This window comes from Bos javanicus, chromosome 6 (assembly GCF_032452875.1).
Source record: "Bos javanicus breed banteng chromosome 6, ARS-OSU_banteng_1.0, whole genome shotgun sequence".
Classification (NCBI taxonomy): Eukaryota; Metazoa; Chordata; class Mammalia; order Artiodactyla; family Bovidae; genus Bos; species Bos javanicus.
The window spans coordinates 11,333,485-11,356,559 of NC_083873.1; the positions used below are offsets into that span (position 1 = coordinate 11,333,485).

At 41.0% G+C, this 23,075-nt stretch overlaps 1 protein-coding gene across 1 annotated transcript in view; it reads right to left on the minus strand.

Moving 5' to 3' along the window:
• Positions 1–23,075, minus strand: part of UGT8 (UDP glycosyltransferase 8) — a 108,892-nt gene that overhangs the window by 13,422 nt on the left and 72,395 nt on the right. Inside the window, exons 3-4 of the mRNA XM_061419303.1 lie at positions 6,201–6,343; positions 3,657–3,733 (exon numbers count right to left, since the gene is read on the minus strand). Of these exons, the coding sequence (XP_061275287.1) occupies positions 3,657–3,733; positions 6,201–6,343 (220 nt within the window). The remainder of the gene's footprint in view (positions 1–3,656; positions 3,734–6,200; positions 6,344–23,075) is intronic.

Here is a 23,075-nt window from a genome sequence, read left to right on the forward strand (position 1 = left end):
TTGTGGAATTTACTCGGCGTTTAAATGTTCTTTTGATGACTTTGTGGGGGAGAAAGTGGTCTCCCTGTGCTATTCCTCTGCCATCTTAGCTCCTCCCCCTTGAGCATTTAAAATAAACACACGTCACATATGAACCTAGGTCTCAGTGGGGCTCCAGGACTCTCTGCCCCCAACATCTAGAAGGCTGGTCACTGTGTCTCTTGCCCTGACCCACAAGGGGCCTCTCAACTCAGCCCAACTAAGGAATCTGCCCTCGCAGTGGATTTCAAACTTTCTTTTCAGCAGTAGAACTCTTTTTCTTCGAGTGAAACCTGACCACCAGCAAGGCCAGCTGTGAAAAAGTAAAGAGGATTGGTGTGTGGAGAGCAAGGGGAGTGCACTGAGAGAGGAGGGGACCCTGATTTGGTTCCTGCTTCTGTTCCTGGAGGAATCTTCAGAACAAAGTCAGAAACCAGCAGAGGATGCACAGAGGTCATTGCTGGAGTTGTAAAGGATACTAATCTCAGTAAAGGCGGAGAGCTGAGATTCTGAGGAACCTGGAGGAGCTGCAAAATTGGGAGGCCCTCTGGGAGCAGCTACACCCTGCTGTATAGCCTCAGAGAAAAAAATGGCATGAAACCAATTCCGATGATCCCAGATAGCACTGTCTGCTGTTGCAGTGAGATGGCTGAGGGTCAAGAAGCGGAGATATTTAAATTTCCTGCTTCCTTCCTACTTTCTACGGCATCTGACATCATAACAGTAAAGATAAGAAACAGAAAAAAATGCAAATATCAAAAAAGGTAAATTGCCTTTTTTTCCCATAATTTTTATAATTTATAGAATAATATTTATAATAAATTAGATGAAAAGGAATTATTTATATTTACTGTTTTATAGTTCAGTTCAGTTTAGTTCAGTCACTCAGTCATGTCCAACTCTTTGCAACCCCATGAATTGCAGCACGCCAGGCCTCCCTGTCCATCACCAACTCCCGGAGTTCACTCAGACTCACGTCCATCGAGTCGGTGATGCCATCCAGCCATCTCATCCTCTGTCATCCCCTTCTCCTCCTGCCCCCAATCCCTCCCAGCATCACAGTCTTTTCCAATGAGTCAACTCTTCACATGAGGTGGTCAAAGTACTGGAGTTTCAGCTTTAGCATCATTCCTTCCAAAGAACACCCAGGACTGATCTCCTTTAGAATGGACTGGTTGGATCTCCTTGCAGTCCAAGGGACTCTCAAGAGTCTTCTCCAACACCACAGTTCAAAAGCATCAATTCTTTGATGCTCAGCTTTCTTCATAGTCCAACTCACATCCATACAAGACCACTGGAAAAACCATAGCCTTGACTAGACAGACCTTTGTTGGCAAAGTAATGTCTCTGCTTTTCAATATGCTATCGAGTTTGCTCATAACTTTTCTTCCAAGGAGTAAGCGTCTTTTAATTTCATGGCTGCAGTCACCATCTGCAGTGATTTTGGAGCCCCCAAAAATAAAGTCTGACACTGTTTCCACTGTTTGCCCATCTATTTCCCATGAAGTGATGGGACTGGTTGCCATGATCTTCATTTTCTGAATGTTGAGCTTTAGGCCAAATTTTCACTCTCCTCTTTCACTTTCATCAAGAGGCTTTTGAGTTCCTCTTCACTTTTCTGCCATAAGGGTGGTGTCATCTGCATATCTGAGGTTATTGATATTTCTCCTGGCAATCTTGATTCCAGCTTGTGCTTCTTCCAGCCCAGCATTTCTCATGATGTACTCTGCATATAAATTAAACAAGCAGGGTGACAATATACAGCCTTGACATACTCCTTTTCCTCTTTGGAACCAGTCTGTTGTTCCATGTCCAGTTCTAACTGTTGCTTCCTGACCTGCATACAGATTTCTGAAGAGGCAGGTCAGGTGGTCTGGTATTCCCATCTCTTTCAGAATTTTCCAGTTTATTGTGATCCATACAGTCAAAGGCTTTGGCATAGTCAATAAAGCAGAAATAGATGTTTTTCTGCAACTCTCTTGCTTTTTCAATGATCCAGTAGATGTTGGCAATTTGATCTCTGGTTCCTCTGCCTTTTCTAAAACCAGCTTGAACATCTGGAAGTTCACAGTTCACGTATTGCTGAAGCCTGGTTTTGAGAATTTTGAGCATTACTTTACTAGCATATGAAATGAGTGCAATTGTGTGGTAGTTTGAGCATTCTTTGGCATTGCCTTTCTTTGGGATTGGAATGAAAACTGACCTTTTCCAGTCCTGTGGCCACTGCTGAGTTTTCCAAATTTGCTGGCATACTGAGTGCAGCACTTTCACAGCATCATCTTTCAGGATTTGAAATAGCTCAACTGGAATTCCATCACCTCCACTAGCTTTGTTCATAGTGATGCTTTCTAAGGCCCACCTGACTTCACATTCCAGGATGTCTGGCTCTAGGTGAATGATCACACCATCGTGATTATCTGGGTCATGAAGATCTTTTTTGTACAGTTCTTCTGTGTATTCCTGCCACCTCTTCTTAATATCTTCTGCTTCTGTTAGGTCCATACCATTTCTGTCCTTTATAGAGCCCATCTTTGCATGAAATGTTCCCTTGGTATCTCTAATTTTCTTGAAGAGATCTGTAATCTTTCACATTCTGTTGTTTTCCTCTATTTCTTTGCATTGATCGCTGAGGAAGGCTTTCTTATCTCTTCTTGCTATTCTTTGGAACTCTGCATTCAGATGCTTATATCTTTCCTTTTCTCCTTTGCTTTTCACTTCTCTTCTTTTCACAACTATTTGTAATAGTTACAAAATTCAATTTGCATGGTTTTAGAGGGTCCATTTAGCTTCTAAAAGATACTCTCCAAAAGTCTATTTTTAAGAATGTAACTTTCACCTACTTTCACATAATCTGTTAAGATTAGTACTATTGAACAAATAAATGAGTTGATATTGCCAAAAAAATAACATTTTTTATAACTTCCTTAGGAAGTAATATCTTAAAGGATAACATGGCATTATGTTTTCCTAGAGATTTAATGAATAAAGCAACTTACATTTTACTATCTCTGCTCATCAAAGAGAATTAAATTGTTTATATTCAAATCTTGAGATATGCATATAATTTGCATTTTAATTTTGAGTTGAGGATCAGAACCCCAATAAATAAATAAATCGAAAGAAATAAAGTATTCAAAATTTCCCAGTGATTTAGGGGTAAATTTAGTCAGACAATTCAAATAAAGTTGAAATAAATTGACTGTTTTTTGGCTTTCTGCTTGACTGGGGTTTCAAAAAAATGAGTAACTTCAACTTTCTCTGGTTTCTTAGATACAGCTATAGTAAAAGTATAATACAAATCTAAATTTTCACTGTTTTTAGTTTGACTAGTTTTAACTGATCAGTCTAACTAGGTATAGCTTTACTCCTACTAGTTTATGCAGTTTTAAGTGTATTTTTCAGAAAATCAAAATTTGTGACTGGTCTCATCATTTTAGGCCTAAATGATTACGCTTTAAAATGATTTGCCAATAACTGAAGATCTGACTTGGTCTGAAATCTAGGACTTAGCACTCAAGATAATATAATGATTCTATTATAAACCACACATATACTATATAAGCTACTCAAGTGTAAAATTCACATTTACACAATTAAAATCAAAAAGCCAAGTAAGCACCCATGGGTCATTGACTTACCAAGCAGGTCATTTTGTGGTAACCATTCTATGAGCCTGGTGTTGTTTCCCAGATTCTTTGGTTTGGTTCCAGAAAATCTGAAATGTACACCAGACAATGAATGCTTCAAAGAATCAAAGTTGAACTCTTGGTATGAACTGTCTGGTTAAACTTTCAGGTTTAAAATAAACGTTACATGATCTTTTGTTGATATTCTTAAGAGAGAAGCCATGCTTCAATAACAACAAAAATTTTAGTTACTTTTTCACATTTTCACTGATTGAGGGACAAATATGAAACATTCTGGATTATATTGAGATCCATGTTCCTTCAGCGATTCTCACAGAGCTGAGGAAAATAGCAACCACATGAACCTCTGCTAGAAAGTCAACTTTCTACCAGCATCCAGAAGGTGAGAGAGGAAGGCAGGCAGGGCCACCAGTGGGCAGTCCCCACTTCCCATCTGGACACTCAGAACCCGAGGAAAGGCTCGAGAACTAGGAGAATGCAAGAAGTACTCCTCTCCGACTGAGCCCCAGGGATGGTACTGTAGGGTAAAGATGCAGGCTGTTTCCTGCCTGGGTCTTTGAAACACAAACCATAAAGTGCTCATCAATTGAGAGAAAGGCAAGAGCCTGAAATAGGCTGATACAAACCAGCCCAGATAATTAACAGAAGGGGCACTATCTGGGTTAAGCCTAACATAGGAAACCCAACATCCACTTCATAGCTTAGCCGGGAGAAAAGGAAAAGTGTTAGCCCCTCAGTCGTATCAACTCTTTCTAACCCCATCGATTGCAGCCTCTGTCCATGGGATTCTCCAAGCAAGAATAGGGGAGTAGGTTGCCATGTCCTTCTCCAGGGGATCTTCCTGACCCAGGGATTGAACCCGGGTCTCCCATATTGCAGGCAGATTCTTTCCCATCCAAGCTGCATCAGAAGTGGGAACTAATTCTCCCACAGTCTGTACAAGGGAGAAAACCATATTCTTTACAGCATACTTGTAAAGGTTTGACACCATGGGGCTGACCTTGTTCACTTCTGTATCCCTAATGCTCAATGGTAGGGGCAGGTACTAAATAAATACGTACTAAGTAAGTGCTCAGGGCCAAGTTTAGACACTGGGTTAGAAATTCCAGAGACCAGACTGCCCCAGTGGTTCAGTGGATTAAGAATCCACTTGCCAGTGTTGGGGACATGGGTTCAATCCCTGGTCCAGGAAGACTCTACATGCTACGGCACAACTAAGCCCATTCGACACAACTGCTGAGCCTTTGGCTGTTGAGCCTGGGAACCACATGTACTGAGCCCAAGTGCCACAACTACTGAAGCCCGTGTGCCCTAGAGCCCATGGGCACTCCCCAAAAACAGAAGCCCCCACAATGAGAAGCCCGAACACCACAATGAAGAGTTGCCCCTGCTTGCTGCAACTAGAGAATGCCGGAGAGCAGCAATGAAGACCCAGCAAAACCAAAAATAAAAATAGGTAAATAATTAAAAAAAAAAAATTCCAGAGACAGACAGGTGTTGGCCGTGCCTCCCAAAAGAAGAAGGGTCTGTTTTGACCAGCACTAACTGGCAAGTCACTGTCTTTTTTAAGGCCTGGTCTCTGGGATGAAAGGAATCAAAAGCATTTATAAACAAAGTGGGAGCCCAAAGGTTCCATGAAACATTTTACCTATTTAATCATTCATCTATCAGTTTTTAATCTCATTCCAACACTAATTTGAAGCAATATATAGAAATGGCTTCTCTGGTGGCTCAGACAGTATCTGCCTGCAATGCAGGAGACCTGGGTTCAATCCCTGGGTCAGGAAGATCCTTTGAAGAAAAGAATGGCAACCCACTCCACTATTCTTGTCTGGACAATCCTATGGACAGAGGAGCCTTGTGGACTGCAGTCCACGGGGGTGCAAAGAGTTGGGCACAACTGAGCGACTAACCCACACACACAGAAATGCACGCAACTATACATTTTTAAATGATCATAAATAACGGAAGGGTCCATGGGGTTGCAGAGAGTTGGACATGACTGAGCAACTGAACAACAAAAATGAGAGTAACATAAAAATGCACATCAATAAGGACACATCACTATGCACTGTATCTTCTTTTTATGCTATAGACTAGATGCCTCTCTCCATCACAGAGTATTGTATAAATTAATCCCTAGATTTTAACACACTAAGAAACAAAATGAAAGCATTATATAAATTATGTAAATTTTATATATTAACATTTAATATATATTAAAGGGTATTATGTACATTATTATATTTATAAATATAAATTATTTTATAATTTATATAAATTATAATTATATAATTTAATTTATATTTAATATTATATATTAATAATATATAAATTAATATGTTAATTTATATATTAAAGAGTATTATATAAATTAATCCCTAGATTTCAACACATTAAGAAACAAAATGAAAAGTCAGGGCATTTTGCTAATGTTGCCAGGGTATCAGTGTGTTGTGGTTATTTATATCCGTGGACTAAGCAAGAGGATACAGAAAATCAGTGGTGAAGAAACAATCTATATTATTACTTTACCTCCAAATCACTTTTTGGGGCAATCTCCCCAGAGCTCCGGCCAGTTTGGTAGCAATGTCTTCTGACAGATACTTGACGCCAGCTCCAAAAGACACCAGGACAAAGCCATGCTCATTAGCACCATTTACCCACCTTTGGAGATCCTGCAATTCAAAACACGGCGGTTAATTTTATGAAGGAGTAATATAGTTTATAATCAGTGTCATCACAGCTCTGTTTTTAAAAAGCACTCAGATAATTTTCTTAAACAATCAGAACCTGAAGAGGATATAATATTTTCCTTTCAAATATTCCACCTGCTGATGCTAACTAAAATAAGGAGAACAGATAGTTAATTTGGTAAGATTAATAAACAACAACAAAATATCAGTAATTAATGGCCTAAGATCTCAGACAGAATTTAAAAAAATTGAAACTTATGTTTAAAACATGGCTAGAGATAAATCTGTATGAGGATATACCTGAAAGATTAGACATATGACAAAAATAAAAACTACTACCGCAACAGCCACCCAGGGAGAAGCTCCAATACTCTGGCCACCTGATGCAAAGAGCTGACTCATTGGAAAAGCTGGGTAAGATTGAAGGCAGGAGGAGAAGGGGATGACAGAGGATGAGATGGGTGGATGGCAACACCGACTCGATGGACATGAGTTTGAGCAAGCTCCAGGAGTTGGTGACAGATAGGGAAACCTGGTGTGGTGCAGTCCATGGGGTTGCAAAGAGTCGGACACAACTGAGCAACTGAACTGAACTGATGTGAACTGAGGCTGATTTTATCTTGGTCTAAGCATTTCTGAAAAGCGTACTGTATTATATGACTGAGAAAGAGAAGGAATTAGCTGATAGGGGCACAGAACCATAGGCCTAACAAGTTTTACTGTTTCTCTAATTATTTCTTCAACTTCCACTCACACAGAACAGAAATCATATGTACTGTATAGAGACGCATCCCAGGGTTCTGAAAATCTCCGAGCAGAAGCTTTCCCTCATTGTGTGGAAAAACACTAAATTCTCAAACATGTCCATCTACAGCTAATAGATACAGGGCCATAGCAAATCTGATACTAACTAAAGAAACTGTCAAACTGCAGGAATTACTCATTTCATAGGAAGACACATTAACACCCTTCCGCCAGTATCACTGACTTGTGCTAAAGATGAAAGCAGTTTGTTTTAAGGAACACGAACCTGGCAGCATTTTATTCTGTAAGCACCAGCTTGTTTTCGGGGTAACTCATCCCTCTGACTAAGTCTTTCATCAAAGGCACTGAGCTTCAGTTTCCCATATGAAAATTCATAAAGCCACAGTGCTTTGAAGAACACATAATTCTACTGTAAGGAAAACAAGTATACTGTCCACTGGCAATACCTATGCCCTATTACAGTCATGGAAACAGGGGACAGTCCCACGTTGTCGTCACAACAGGCAGGGTGAGCTATCTCAGTTACAGCTTGCAGACCTGGGAGGTCTCTGGTTCAGGATGAAGAAGTTATTGAGACGACTGTGTCATCTGTGCTTTTTCATGGCACACCACTTTCTGGCATAATTGAGTTGCAGCCGAGAGGTAAGAAGTACAGCATGGAGTACCATCACAATGGCATCACCATGCAGCTCAATACGAAGTATTTATATGGAATTTTAGGCCTCTTTATGTCTTGATTTTCTCTGCTGTCTTTCCCACCTCTCACTTAATGAGATCTGTGTTAACTGGCTCTATTACACTTTTTCTTAGCAGGGAAGAGAGGACTACATTTTATGCCCCAAATGAATTAGTAAATAGTGTCATTATATGACCAAGAATGAAGATGGAAAGGAAGTACATCCTTCCAGCTACTGAGTGAGTAAAATAGGCTATCATTATTTGGGAGGGAAGAAAATCTTATCAAAATACCTCATTTTCCAGGCAACTTTACTCATTAATGAATATATGAAAGAAACAGAAGATATCAACTGTAGATTAATGCTTTTAACGTACATGCTACCACATTTATCAAGATCACATGTGCTAAAAAGTTAACAGTGAAATTTGAAGATTCAAAGCAAGAAACACAACAAACTGATTCAGAATTTTCATTTTATATACAGTCTTAAGCTAGGTGTACTTAGAACAGATATAAACATAGCACAGTAGAATGATCTGAATACATATGGTGGTTTCTCCCTATGGTTTGTCTTCAAATAATTTATCACCAACTATCCAATTCTCTAAAGCCAAAAATTTCAGGGCCAATGCTATTTACAAAATGTTTACATTCAAAAATACTAAAACTTATAGGAAAAAATAATGCAAAAAAATAGAGGAAAACAATAGAATGGGGAAGACTAGAGATCTCTTCAAGAAAATTAGAGATACCCAGGGAACATTTCATGCAAAGATGGGCTCAATAAAGGACAGAAATGGTATGGACCCAACAGAAACAGGAAGTATTAAGAGATGGCAAGAATACACAGAAGAACTAAACAAAAAAGATCTTCATGACCCAGATATCACACAATGGTGTGATAACTACGAACACAGATAGTGGAAGTGATGGAACTCCAGTTGAGCTATTTCATATCCTAAAAGATGATGCTATGAAAGTGTTGCACTCAATATTCCAGCAAATTTGGAAAACTCAGCAGTGGCCACAGACTGGAAAAGGTCAGTTTTCATTCCAATCCCAAATAAAGGCAATGCCAAAGAATGATCAGGGGAAGGGAAGTGTTAGTCACTCAGTCGTGTCCAACTCTTTGTGACCCCATGTACTGTACCCACCAGGCTCCTCTGTCCATGGAATTCACTCATCTCACACACTAGCAAAGTAATGTTCAAAATTCTCCAAGCCAGGCTTCAACAGTACGTGAACTGTGAACTTCCAGATATTCACACTGGATTTAGAAAAACCAGAGGAACCAGAGATCAAATTGTCAATATCTGTGAGATCATAGAAAAAGCAAGAGAGTTACGGAAAAACATCTACTTATTGACTACACCAAAGCCTTTGACTGTAGATCAAACAACAAATTGGTGGATCACAACAGTTTGTGTGGATCACAACAAACTATGGAAAATTCTTAAACAGGTGGGACTACCAGAACACCATACCTGTCTCCTGAGAAACCTGTATGCAGGTAAAGAAGCAACAGTTAGAACTAGAAAGGAGTACGTCAAGGCTGTATATTGCCACCCTGTTTATTTAACTTATATGCAAAGTACATCATGTGAAATGCCACACTGGATGAAGCACAAGCTGGAATCAAGATTTCCAGGAGAAATATCAAGAACTTCTGATACACAGATGACACCACCCTTATGGCAGAAAGCAAAGAGGAATTAAAGAACCTCTTGATGAAAGTGGAAGAGGAGAGTGAAAAAGTTGGCTTAAAACTCAATATTCAGAAAACTAAGATCATGGCATCCAGTCTCATCACTTCATGGCAAATAGATGGCGAAACAATGGAAACAGTGACAGACTTTATTTTTGGGGCTCCAAAATCACTGCAGATGGTGACTGCAGCCATGAAATTAAAAAACACTTGCTCCTTTAAAGAAAAGCTATGACCAAGCTAAACAGCATATTAAAAAGAAGAGACATTAATTTGCCAACAAAGGTCCGTCTAGTCCATCTAGGTTTTTCCAGCAGTCATGTATGGATGTGAGTGTTGGACTATAAAGAAAGCTGAGTGTGGAAGAATTGATGCTTTTGAACTGTGGTGTTAGAGAAGACTCTTGAGAGTTCCTTGGACTGCAAGGAGATCCAACCTGTCAATCCTAAAGGAAATTAGTCCTGACTATTCATTGGAAGGACTGATGCTGAAGCTGAAACTCCAATACTTTGGCCACCTGATGCGAAGAACTGACTCACTGGAAAAGACCCTGATGCTGGGAAAGATTGAAGGCAGGAAGAGAAGGGGACGACAGAGGATGGGATGGTTGGATGACATTACTGACTCAATGGACATGAGTTTGAACAATCTCCAGGAGTTCGTGATGGACAGGGAAGCCAGGCATGCTGCAGTCCATGGGGTTGCAAAAAGTTGGACACAACTGAGCAACTAAACTGATGGGAATAACATTATTTAATTTTTGTCTCGCAAGAACTTAGAATATCTTTAAGTTTCAGCTGACTCTATGGATACATAAAGAATTACAGATACTTCTTCAGTTGTTCTCTGCTTTGCTTGATACACAATGAAATCATAAACCTATTTTTCCAGCTTTTCCTATCATAGTCATTAGCCATAAACAGAATATATTCAAATATATTGTCTTTATTGGTATGTAACAGACTAGAAAAACTTTTATTCATTATGGTTCACTCCCTCCAGGGGAAATACTCAGCATTTTTAGAAGGTAATACCACATTTGGCTTGCAATTTCCAGGTGGCATTAGTGGTACAGAACACTCTCGTCAAAACAGGAAACATAAGAGACACAGGTTCAATCCCTGGGTCAGGAGGATCCCCTGGAGGAGGGTGTGGCAACCCACTCCAGTATTCTTACTTGGAGAATCCTGACAGAGGAGCCTGGCCGACTACAGTCCATGAGATTGCAAAGAGTCAGACCCAACTGAAGCGATTTAGCACGTATATGCGCTGTACTTGGCTTAATGTGGGGACTGAGGCCCAAGGTGAATTCCCAACTCTCTGTCCTGATCTGGAGGCGTAAGAGGATAGTGAGAGACTGGGGTAGAGAGAGGGAGGGGCAGGGGCCACCTGGCCACGAGGGGACGGAATCCCTCCCCAAGATCTCCAATCTGCTGCGTACATCAGAAAAGGTTTGGTGTGCCTGATGTCCTACAAGTACACAGAAGCGGCTGGGTTTGGGGTTTGACTGGTTCAGCGACCCTCAGGTAACATGAGTAGATGCAGGAGCTAGACGCCGAGGGGGTCTAGAATTTGCTTAACTCATGATGAAGACTCTGGAACTGAAACTTCACTGAAAGGTGTGCTTAGGTTGCCAAAGAGCTAGGAGGCCAGGCAGCATCTCAATTCTATGTACATGTACTGTATCTTCTAGAATTTAAGACCCCATTGGTTATAAAGTGTAAATTGTTTTAATAACAGTTCTTCACAAAGCCCTCTCCACCCTTCATAATAAATGTAATTAATGTAAAACAAATTCTCCCAATTCCAGAAACTTACCATTATTAAAATTATAGATACTTTAGAATCCCCCTGCTCTGTGGCAAACACTAACTTAAAAAATTGGATTGAAAAAAAAAAACCCTCAAGATAGCAACAAAGATAATACACATTTAAGAGTTAGAGTGAACTTATTAATAAAATATAGAAGATCCACAGAAAGAAAACAAGAAAACTTTACTGAAGGACAAAAAAGAAAATCTATTCAAATAGATGTAACATGGGATGGGAAGGAAACATCAATGTTATTAAGATGCTGATTTTTTATAAAATTTAGAAGATCCACAGAAAGAAAACAAGAAAACTTTACTGAAGGACAAAAAAGAAAATCTATTCAAATAGATGTAACATGGGATGGGAAGGAAACATCAATGTTATTAAGATGCTGATTTTTTATAAAATTTAGTTCAATGCATCCTCAGCCTACATTCCAAAAGGATTGTTACAGAACTTAAAAATCTGAGCCTACAATTTATCTAGAAAAGAAAATGTATAAGAAAGGCGAAAAAACTTTTGAAAAAACAAGAGTTTATGCTTCAAGATATTAAAATGCACTGTAGAATCTAGGAGCATCACAATGCACGTCTTCAGTATTAGGAGCAGAGAGAGCCATGAGGTGGCAGACAAGATGGACTGCCCTGCGGATAGGAAGTCAGCATCTTCATCAGCACAGAAATGAGGCCTCCAGCCACGGGTTCAGAAAAAAGAGTGAGCTAGATCCTTCTGCTAGCACAAATCAGAGAAGGATTAAACAGCTAAACTAAATTAAAACAGATGAAGTACTTGGAAAAACCCCAAAGATAATTTTATTGCATTTGGGTGGGGAAGACCTTCCTGAGCCAGTCACATACCCCAGAAGTCATAAAGAAAAGACCGACAGATACGACCACAGAACAATAAACATCTAGAGAATGGAAGACGTTTTATCAATAAAAAGCAATGGAACCATAAGTTGATGCAGAGTATTTGTAACACACAAAATAAAGAATTAATACATAGAACAAAATAATGAGGAAATGGGTAACCCACAAGAACCCACTGTGCGGTACAGGGAACTCTGCCAGTGTTATTCGGCAGCCTGGGTAGGAGGGAGTCTGGGGGCAAATGGACACGTGTATACGTACGGCTGAGCCCCTCCGCTGTACACCTGAAGCTATCACAACTTTGTTAACTGGCTATACTTCAAAACAGAATCAAAAATTTAAAAAAATACTTACAACAAATAATGAGGAACACCCCCACGCCAAACAACTTGAGAAAACACCTATTTCACAGAAGAAAAACCAACGGCATAACACAGAAGCTGTTTAGCCTCAGATGGATAATCAGGGAAATGCAAATTCAAATGGTTTTCATCTCTCGTTCTCCAGCAGTCTATCAGATGCTGTCAATGCAGTATCACCTGATTCACTTTAACTTCAGAACTGAATGTGGCATTTCTCTTTAAGTATTGTTGCTTTATAATTTTCTGTCAACTATTTTTTTTTCTTTTGGGGGCCAGAAGGATAAATGCCTTTTCCTAAGTGGTCTCTGAGTTTATTCTCAAATTACTTAGCAAACATTTCCCACTTTAAGATTATCTTTTAAATAGTTCTACTTCATTTTATATTGTTTCTTTAATTTTTAGCCTTTCCTCATCTGGACATTTTTTTCTTTTTTTGAGGAAAGAATGAGACTGGGATCCATTTAAACTAAATATCCAGCCTTTTCAACACTTCTAGGTATTTCATCTTATTCTCATTTATTTGAAATGTCACCCTCTCAGTCAATTTCTAAATTCTATTTTTTTTTTTTTTTTTTGGCCATGCCTCATGGCTTGTGGGATCTTAGTTCCCTGATCAGGGATTGAACCCATGCTCTCGGCAATGAGAGTGCAAAATCTTAACCACTGGATTGCCAGAGAATTCTCTCTAAATTCTATTCTGTTCCACTGAGCTATCCATCCATTTCTGTGCCTGTGTCAAGGAGCTGTACCTATTGGTACAAAACATTTTAATATTTGCACTACTAAATTTCTCACTACTTTCCATTTATGGACTTTGCTTTTTTAACACATCAATGCATGCAAGGCAGGAGACCCCAGTTTGATTCCTGGGTCAGGAAGATCTGCTGGAGAAGGAATAGGCTACCCACTCCAGTATTCTTGGGATTCCCTTGTGGCTCAGCTGGTAAAGAATCCACCACCTACAATGCAGGAGACCTGGGTTCAATCCCTGGGTTGGAAAGATCCCCTGGAGAACAGAAAGCCTACTCTCTCCAGTATTCTGGCCTGGAGAATTCCATGGACTGTCACATGGAGTCCATGGGGTTCTCAAAGAGTCAGACACGACTGAGCAACTTTCACCATTTATTAGCAGTACCATTTTCTTATGGATGTTATTGATATTTATGCATATATGCACAGCATAAACACATCATTTCACATATCATATGAGTTTAGAAATGCATTCAGTACTACTTAATTGAACAGCACTGTGGCTTCCCACAGAGAAGGCACTGGCAACCCACTCCAGTACTCTTGCCTGGCAAATCCCATGGACGGAGGAGCCCGGTAGGCTGCAGTCCATGGGGTTGCTAGTAGTCGGACAAGACTGAGCGACTTCACTTTCACTTTTCACTTTCATGCACTGGAGAAGGAAATGGCAACCCACTCCAGTGTTCTTGCCTGGAGAATCCCAGGGACGGGGGAGCCTGGTGGGCTGCTGTCTCTGGGGTCGCACATAGTTCGGCACGACTGAAGCGACTTAGCAGCAGCAGCAGCAGCGGCTTCCCAGGTGGCACTAGTGGTAAAGAATCCCCCTGCCAACGTGGGAGATGTAGGAGACTCAGGTTTAATCCTTGGGTCAGGAAGATCCCCTGGAAGAAGAAATGGCAACCCACTCCAGTATTCTTGCCTGGAGAACACATGGACGGAGGAGCCTGGTGGGCTAAGGTCCACAGAGTCACAGGAAGTTGGACGTGACTGACGCACCTTGGCAAACGCAGGACAAGCGCTTCGTCTATGCTGTTCCACTAGATGGCAGGGCAGGAGCAGAGCACGGATGTCTGGGCTCTGCAAAGCATCATCACAGGCCCGAACCCACATCCTATCTCTATGGTTTTTCCTGCTTATTGTTCAGGGGAAGCACTCTGTGATTTCCACAATGTAAGTAAAAGCAAAATCCAGACAGTACTAGGTCAAATACTGAGCAGAAAAAAGCAACAACAGTCACAGGTCTCGCTATATTACCGTGTGGTGGTTTAGTCACTAAGTCGTGTCCAACTCTCCCGACCCCGTGGACTGTAGCCTGCCAGGCTCCTCTGTCCATGGGATGCTCTAGGCAAGAATACTGGAGTGGGTTTCCATTTCCTTCTCCAGCTATATTACCATGAATAATTACATATCTATGCAATTTAACCAATTTAGATACATTACTTATATTTTCCTATAATTATACAATATATTAGCTTTTGAAAAGACAACCTTACAATAAGAATAATCATGTTATCTTCCTGTAGCATTAAATAGGGAAGGTGTCTTATGTGCAAAAGGGTAGCATAATAGGGAAATATGGATAATATATTTATCATATTCAAGTGCTATATATTTACATATTTGCTTTTTTTTTTATAAAGACCATTAGTGCTACACATGATGTGTTTTCTGGTATGGCCAGATTCCTTTCCCTAGAGTAATTATACACCACGTGCCTTGATTTGGTTGTCAGAAGAATAAGGCAACGCAAAGTATATTGTCCTCCCCCTCTCCACTTCCCTCGGTGGAGCGCTGGTCAGGACAGGCGGGTACACAGCCTGGCCCTGTGAGACTGCAGATGGGTGTACAAGAGAAGTACCAGCATTACACTGAGGCAGCAAATGCTCCCAAAGTGTAAAAAGTCCAATAACTCTACATAATGTCCTGACATGGTGAATGTCGAGAAATGAAGACAGTGGATCAATGGAACACTCAAAGAAGGAGCAGAAAGCAGATCCTGAGACTTCTAGAGAAGGCAGTCATTGAGTGACTCCTTTTTTTATACCGTCAGGCCTCCTATCCAAAAACAATGAGAAACTACCTCTTAATTGTATGTATGTAAAACACACCCCAGTTTCAGAAATGTAAAAGTCGATCTTTAAAAGATAGTCACTTCAGAATCAACAGAAGACTATCATGAAAAGGTGGATGGTGCAGGCCCACCTCTATCCTGTCCTGGCTTCACTGTAGGATGCGGGATGTGGAGAGACCCCCCTCCTCCTCAGAGAAGTCTTTCACAGTTTCGAGCCTGGGGACAGATGGGGCTGCCGAGGTGAGGACCAGATCTGTCCTGACGGCAGCCTATGACCCAAACCTACTCCCTTCTCCCCACAAAATAGGGGCCTTGAGAGGGGGCCAGCGCAGTGGAGACACCAGAAACACTGCACCCTTTGTCAGCCCCATGCGTTCTGAGGCAAAGAATGCCTGGACTGTGAGAGAATCCCACACAGAGATGGTGGCGGGAGAAGAGGGGGGTGGGTGTTGGGACCGCTCTTCTTGTTTCCAACACCAGTATCAATAGCTCTCTTTTCCCATTTTAAAGAGCCTGATACAAAGAATGTTCCGATTTGGTCAGGTGGGCTGCACAGAATTGAAATATTCATTCTGCAAAATCCAGTACAGATAAGATAATACTGGCCATTTCTGATATAAAATGTTTTAGAAACACCATGGGACATCAAACGTGATCTTTGACTACTGCTAAGGTAGTTAACCAAGACGTAGTAAACAAAAAAAATGACCAAAAAATACCACTGAGAATACAGAAGGCACCATTCAAAATGGAAATGCACCAATCATGGCTGTCACTGAGTTAATTGGGAAAGCATTTGGTTTAAACCTCCAATTCCATGGTTTGCCATGTAATCTCCATCAAGTGCTCATTCTCTCTGAGACCCAGCTCTCTCTTCTCTAGAAATTCTGATAATACTTCATAGGGACATTGTAAAGATTAAATGAGATCCAATACATAAAAGTGTTTTGTCACATTGAAATTACAGGGTCGTTTTCCCAGAGCAGGAAGTCTGAAAAACAATATACAGAGGGAGGACTGAAATGATTAGCTACACTGAGAAAAGGAAGAAAAAAGGCCATTTGCACGAACATATTTTCTCTCAATGATATTACTCTCTTCGTCATGTTTATTCTTCAAAATAAAGCTGATTAAAACAAATACATAAATGAGAAATAACACAAAAATGTTTTATATCTAGTTCTCAGTTTTTCAGAATATTCAAATGATTTCTAAGATGATCCAAAGGGGTTATGTCACAACTAACCTGAAGAATGACCAATGTCAGTGACCAATGTCAAGGTGATGGTTCTATTTAAAAAACAAAAAAACAAAACTCTCAGAAGATGCCTTCATTAACACAATGAACATCCAGGAGAATGAAATAGGCACCTAGAAGGGTGCACTCATTTCCACTGAGATTCTGCAGTATCTTTTTTCTTTCTCAGAAGGCTTTTAAATTTTTGCCATTACAGTTACAATGAAGAGAAGTAAGCAAAATTTGAAACCCTGATTTGACTGTGAAGAGAGTTCAGTGTTCAAAGTTCTTAAGACCTTCAAGAAACCGCACACAGTCAGGATGTCCCCAGGATGCGATTACAGCAAGGGACTCGGGCACTATGCAAAGTACTGCACGTACTTTTGACTGAATGTTAAAAGATGAAAATCTCACCTGAAAAAAAAAATCAGTCCCCCAAAATGACATCTACATCTTTCTTATGTTACCAAAGGAAATTAAGAATGCAGAGGTCTGGGGCAAATGAGAGAGATCTGAGCATGCTGATCTGCAACAGACAAGGAAGATGGGGATGTGGGCAGGGGGATAAAGACGCAGGAAGAGGAGATACTTTTCCTTGCACATGTGAGTATTGTGTTCAGATCTGAGATCCTGGAACATTCTTTCCAAAACAATCTGCTGTCAAATAAATATTCACATTTCTGCTGAAAAAAAGGGGTGGGGTGCAAGGCTATCAAATATTTGATTATTAAATAGTATCCCAGCAAGTGAGGAGGGTTTCAGAGTCTATTCATGGATTCAGTAAATATTATTGAGGACCTGCTGTATACCATACCTGGCATTCTTCCAGATATTTGAGACATAGCAAAGAATAAATTTATGACCAAAAATTCCTCTCTAGACAGTTTACATTCTTAACCACATGGCCATAACCTAACTTTCTACCCTCACCTCCATCAGGCTTCCACACATCTACTCTTCACTCCTCAGATACAGCCTGCCACGGGGTGCTTGCCACTTCCTCCTAAGCCCACGGGTACTTGTCAAAGTCATGACAAAGGATGCGCTTCCCAGGTGGCACCAGTGGTAAAGAATCCACCTGCCAATGCAGGAGGCATAGGAGACGTGGGTTTGATCCCTGGGTCGGGAAGATCCCCTGGAGGAGGGCATGGCAACCCACTCCAGTATTCCAGCCTGGAGAATCCCATGGACAGAGGAGCCTGCGGGCTGTAGCCCATGGGGTCACAAAGAGTCAGACATGACTGGAGTAACTCTGTGTCATCTCTTCTGTGAGATGTGCTGTCTCCCAGGACACAAAGAGCACGCCCTGTAGTGTGTGAGTTTACGCACAGGACTGTCTGTCTTCCAGGGCGGTGAGACATAGTAGGTGCTCACTACTTATGTCTTTGAATAAATCAAGAAAGCCAGTAGTAACCTACAGCCTTCAAAGGATAAACAACAAATAGCTTTATATTTTTCATTCAGTAACACTGTCCATTCCCTAGAATTTGAGCTAACAGAATGTTGGGTTTTTTAAAATCAAGTCTAACCACATGTCCTGCCTAGAGAAAATAAAGGTGGGCTTGCCAGCCAGTGTACCTGTCTGCCTTCTTCTCTTGGAAAGACAAAATGAAACTTTCTTTGTGATAATCATAATGCTATGCCACAAAGATCATGAACTCCTTATTGCCAAAATCAGACTGAAATTGAAGAAAGTAGGGAAAACCACTAGACCATTCAGATATGACCTAAATCAAATCCCTTACGGTTATACAGTGGAAGTGACAAGTAGATTCAAGGGATTAGATCCAATAGAGTGCCTGATGAACTATGGACAGAGGTTCATGAAATTGTGCAGGAGGCAGGGATCATGACCATCCTCAAGAAAAAGAAATGCAAAAAGGCAAAATGGTTCTCTGAGTAGGCCTAACAAATAGGCGTGAAAGGAAGAGAAATGAAAGGCAAAGGAGAAAAGGAAAGATATACCCATTTGAGTGCAGAATTTCAAACAATATCAAGAAGAGATAAGAAAGCCTTCCTGAGTGATCAATGCAAAGAAATAGAGGAAAACAATAGAATGGGAAAGACTAGCGATCTCTTCAAGAAAATTAGAGATACCAAGGGAATATTTTATGCCAAGATGGGCACAATAAAGGACAGAAATGGTATGGACCTAGCAGAAGCAGAAGATACTAAGAAGAGGTGGCAAAAATACACAAAGAACTATACAAAAAAGATCAAAGATCTTCAAACCTAGATAATCACTATGGTGTGATCGCTCACCTAGAGCCAGACATCCTGGAATGCGAGGTCAAGTGGGCCTTACGAAGCATCACTACAAATAAAGCAAGTGGAGGTGGTGGAATTCCAGTTAAGAAATTTCAAATCCTAAAAGATGATGCTGTGAACGTGCTGCACTCAATATGCCAGCAAATTTGAAAAACTCAGCAGTGGCCACAGGACTGGCCACAGTTTTAATTCCAATCCCAAAGAAAGGCAATGCCAAAGAATGATCAAACTACAGTATAATTGGACTCATCTCACACACTAGCTAAGTAATGCTTAAAATTTCCCAAGCCAGGCTTCACAGTATGTGAACTGTGAACTTCCAGATGTTCAAGCTGGTTTTAGAAAAGGCAGAGGAACCAGAGATCAAACTGCCAATATCTGCTGGATCATTGAAAAAGCAAGAGAGTTCCAGAAAAACACCTATTTCTGCTTTATTGACTATGCCAAAGCGTTTGACTGTGTGGATCACAATAAACTGGAAAATTCTTCAAGAGATGGGAATATCAGACCACCTGTCCTGCCTCTTGAGAAATCTGTATGCAGGTCAGGAAGCAACAGTTAGAACTGGACACGGAACAACAGACTGGCTCCAAATTGGGAAAGGAGTACATCAAGGCTGTATATTGGCACCCTGCTTACTTAACTTATATGCAGAATTCATCATGAGAAACGCTGGGCTGAATGAAGCACAAGCTGGAATCAAGACTGCCAGGAGATATATCAATAACCTCAGATATGCAGATGACACCACCCGTATGGCAGAAAATAAAGAATAACTAAAGATCCTCTTGATGAAAGTAAAAGAGGAGAGCGAAAAAGTCATGTATGGATGTGAGAGGTGGGACTATAAAGAAATCTGAGCACTGAAGAATCATGCTTTTGAAACGTGGTGTTGAAGAGGACTCTTGAGAATCCCTGGGACAGAAAGGAGATCCAACCAGTCCATCCTAAAGGAAATCAGTCCTGAATATTCATTGGAAGGACTGATGCTGAAGCTGAAACTCCAATCCTTTGGCTACCTGATGTGAAGAACTGACTCACTGGAAAAGAGCCTGATGCTGGGAAAGATTGATGACGGGAGGAGAAGGGGATGACAGAGGATGTGATGGTTGGATGGCATCACCAACTCAATGGACATGAGTTTGGTTAAACTCTGGAAGTTTGTGATGGACAGGGAAGCCTGGTGTGCTGCAGACCATGGTGTTGCAAAGATTCGGACACGACTGAGCGACTAAACTGAACTGACTGATGCCACAAAGACTCAAGGAAGGAGGCGAAATTCATGTCTAGTGTGAAGGCCAGGAATACTGGGGTGGGCAGGCTATTCCTTCTCCAGCAGATCTTGCCAACCCACAAATCAAACCAGCGTCTCCTGCTTTGCAGGCAGATTTCCCAACTGAACCATCAGGGAAGCCCCTAGTGTGAAGGCAGAGGTGGGAAATGGCTATTGTAAAGTGAGATTCATATAGGAGAAGATTATCCCAGGACATTTCAGAGGAGATGGGAGACAATGGTGAGGAGACTGGAAGGGGACAAGGTGAGGGTCTAAAGCTGAAAAGAGGAAGGAGTGGGTGCAGACGGGTGTTTATTAGAAGGAGACTTAGTGAGGGGTTGGGAGAATGTGGGGCTAGCATGATTTTCAAGTTTCTGGCTTGGAATAACATTATAATCCACCAAAAGAAGAAACCTATAAAGGGAGAAAAGAAACCTATAAGAACTATAAGAAACCTATAAGATCTGGCGGCAAGGGAGAAGAAGAATAGTTTTTATTTGAACATAATGAATCTGAGATGTCTGTGTCATATACATGTGGAGCTATCTAGAGAGCAGAAGGAAATAGAAAATTGGGGGAAGAAAACAGGGCTGCAGATACAGCTTTGGAGAGCACTTGATGACCTCAGGGGAAACATATCAGCATTACGGACAAGTGGTGACCAGCAGCCTCTTTAAAGAGAAGTGAGCAAAAGAGAGTCTGGGTCTTGAATACAGACAGAATAAATTAGTTACAGTTCTGCTCATAGCACGAGTCAGAATGCGGTCCCCTAGTTCAGTAAGCAGGAGGCAGAGAATCCACAGCACCCCACCCGGGGAACCCCACAAGAAGGCAGTTGGGCCCTACAGTCAATCTGGTTCCTTCAGGGAGGATCCCAAAGCAAGTCAAAGACTTGGAATAACCACTACTCCAACTCCAGAATGAGTCCTCTTAATCTGCTGGCTTTAATTCTCTGGGCGTCCCTGCTAGGCTCTCCAGACCCTCTTCAAGCTGAGAAGCAACTGGGCTTACCTCTAACTCACTAAATTCAGCGCTGATAAGGAAGGGAAAACACACTGACTTCCTGTTGAGCAAAACTAGCACCTGCACTAAAAGGAGATGACATAAAACAAAATAAGGAAGTTTGAGAAAGGGAGTCTCTATTTTTATTTGTCTTAGAATGATTGTCCACTGATAAATTCCTGAATGAGATATCTGTATAATTCCCTGTGCTATCACAAAATATAGCTTAGGACCATAAAGAAATAGACATGGTGGCTCACTGACAAGTACGTCTTTGCTATATACCTGAATTAAGATAAAACTGATTGATATTCAAGGCAAGAGAAAAGTGAAACAGCATACAGCAAAAAGAAACGGGAAAAAGTTCCCTAGAAGCTGAGTATTCATTATTTACTTGTGCAAGAGAAGGATGGGATAATTTTGTTCCTTTTACAATCAAATTTTATTATAAATCCTAACTGCTCTCCAAAGTACTAACAAACTGTAACTGCCTCACTGGGAAATACAAGACAAAAATTCTAGATAATCTAGTCATTTTTATTTTTAAATTTAAACTTCCCTCCATTAATTTCAGTACCTGATCAACAGGTGCACGCATGCTAGATTGCTTTAGTCATGTCCAACTCTTTGCGACCCTATGGACTGTAAGCTGTCAGTCTCCTTTATCCATGGGATTTCGCAGGCAGGTATACTGGAGTGGGTTGCCATTTCCTATTCCAGGGGATCCTCCCAACCCAGGGATTGAACTCGTGTCTCTTGGGTCTCCTGCATTGGCAGGCAGATTCTTTACCATTGTGCTAACGTGAAGCCCACGTGCTTTCTAAACCTCAATACTCCCCATCACAATGGGGCTGTATCCACACCCCTTGAACTTGGGCAAGCTTGTGACTCTCCTGATCACCTGATATAGTAGAAGGTCAAAAAAAGCAGACAGATGCCACCTGCTTCTCTCTTGCAACATGCAACCATGATACCCAATCCCCATTCTATAATAAATCCCCATCACATGGAGAGGCCGCAAGTAGGTGTTCTAACTAACAGCCTCAAGTAGGGTCTCAGCCACCCACCAGGACCAACAGCCAAACATGTCACTGTCTGTACCTACAATGATGCCAGCTTCTAGTTTTCGAGGTGTCCAGCCGAGGCCGCAGAAAACGGAACCACTGGAAAGCCCTTCCCACTATGTCCTTCCTGAATTCCTCATCTACAGGTCCTGGGGGCCAAATGAATGGTTGTTTAACTGTCATCAAGGTTGTCCTCGCACCTCCAATAACTGGAATGTCTCAACAGATCTTCATTTGGTTAGCTTCTCAAGAGTCACAGGGAGATTCTAAAAACAGGGCTAAGAGATCCACATGAAGTTCCTGGCATAGCATTTTTTTTTTTCTCAGAAAAGACTGGGAGAATAGGAATTAACTGTCCATCACTGAATACCTACTCTGTGATTATCAACCCACCTAAAAGTATTTCTAAGAAAAAGAGATAATGAATAAAGGTGAGGCCCAGTAATAATAAAAGAACCTGATTCTGAGCCATGGACTTGTGGTACTCATCCATAGTTCAACAGAAAAATATTTACCTTGTATTTTTCCAAAATAATTCTTACAGCCACATTCCCTTTTGATGTGTGTTGATACTGACATAGGACTGGGTGAAGTGCCCTTAACTAATCTGCAGGCATATTCATGTCATCAATAATTCGATAACAGTTAAACGCTTACTGTTCACTTTCTATGCTCCAAGTAACAGGGGCCAAGAATACAGAAGAGCAAGATATGGTTCTCTGCCCAGAACATCACAGTCCAGGGCAGATTCGTGGACTTCATTCACTATCGTTACACGATAGTGTTCATCATTACATGAATACGGCCTTTGCCCCATGTCTTCCCTCCATGCTGGGGAAATGGAGACTCAAGAAATA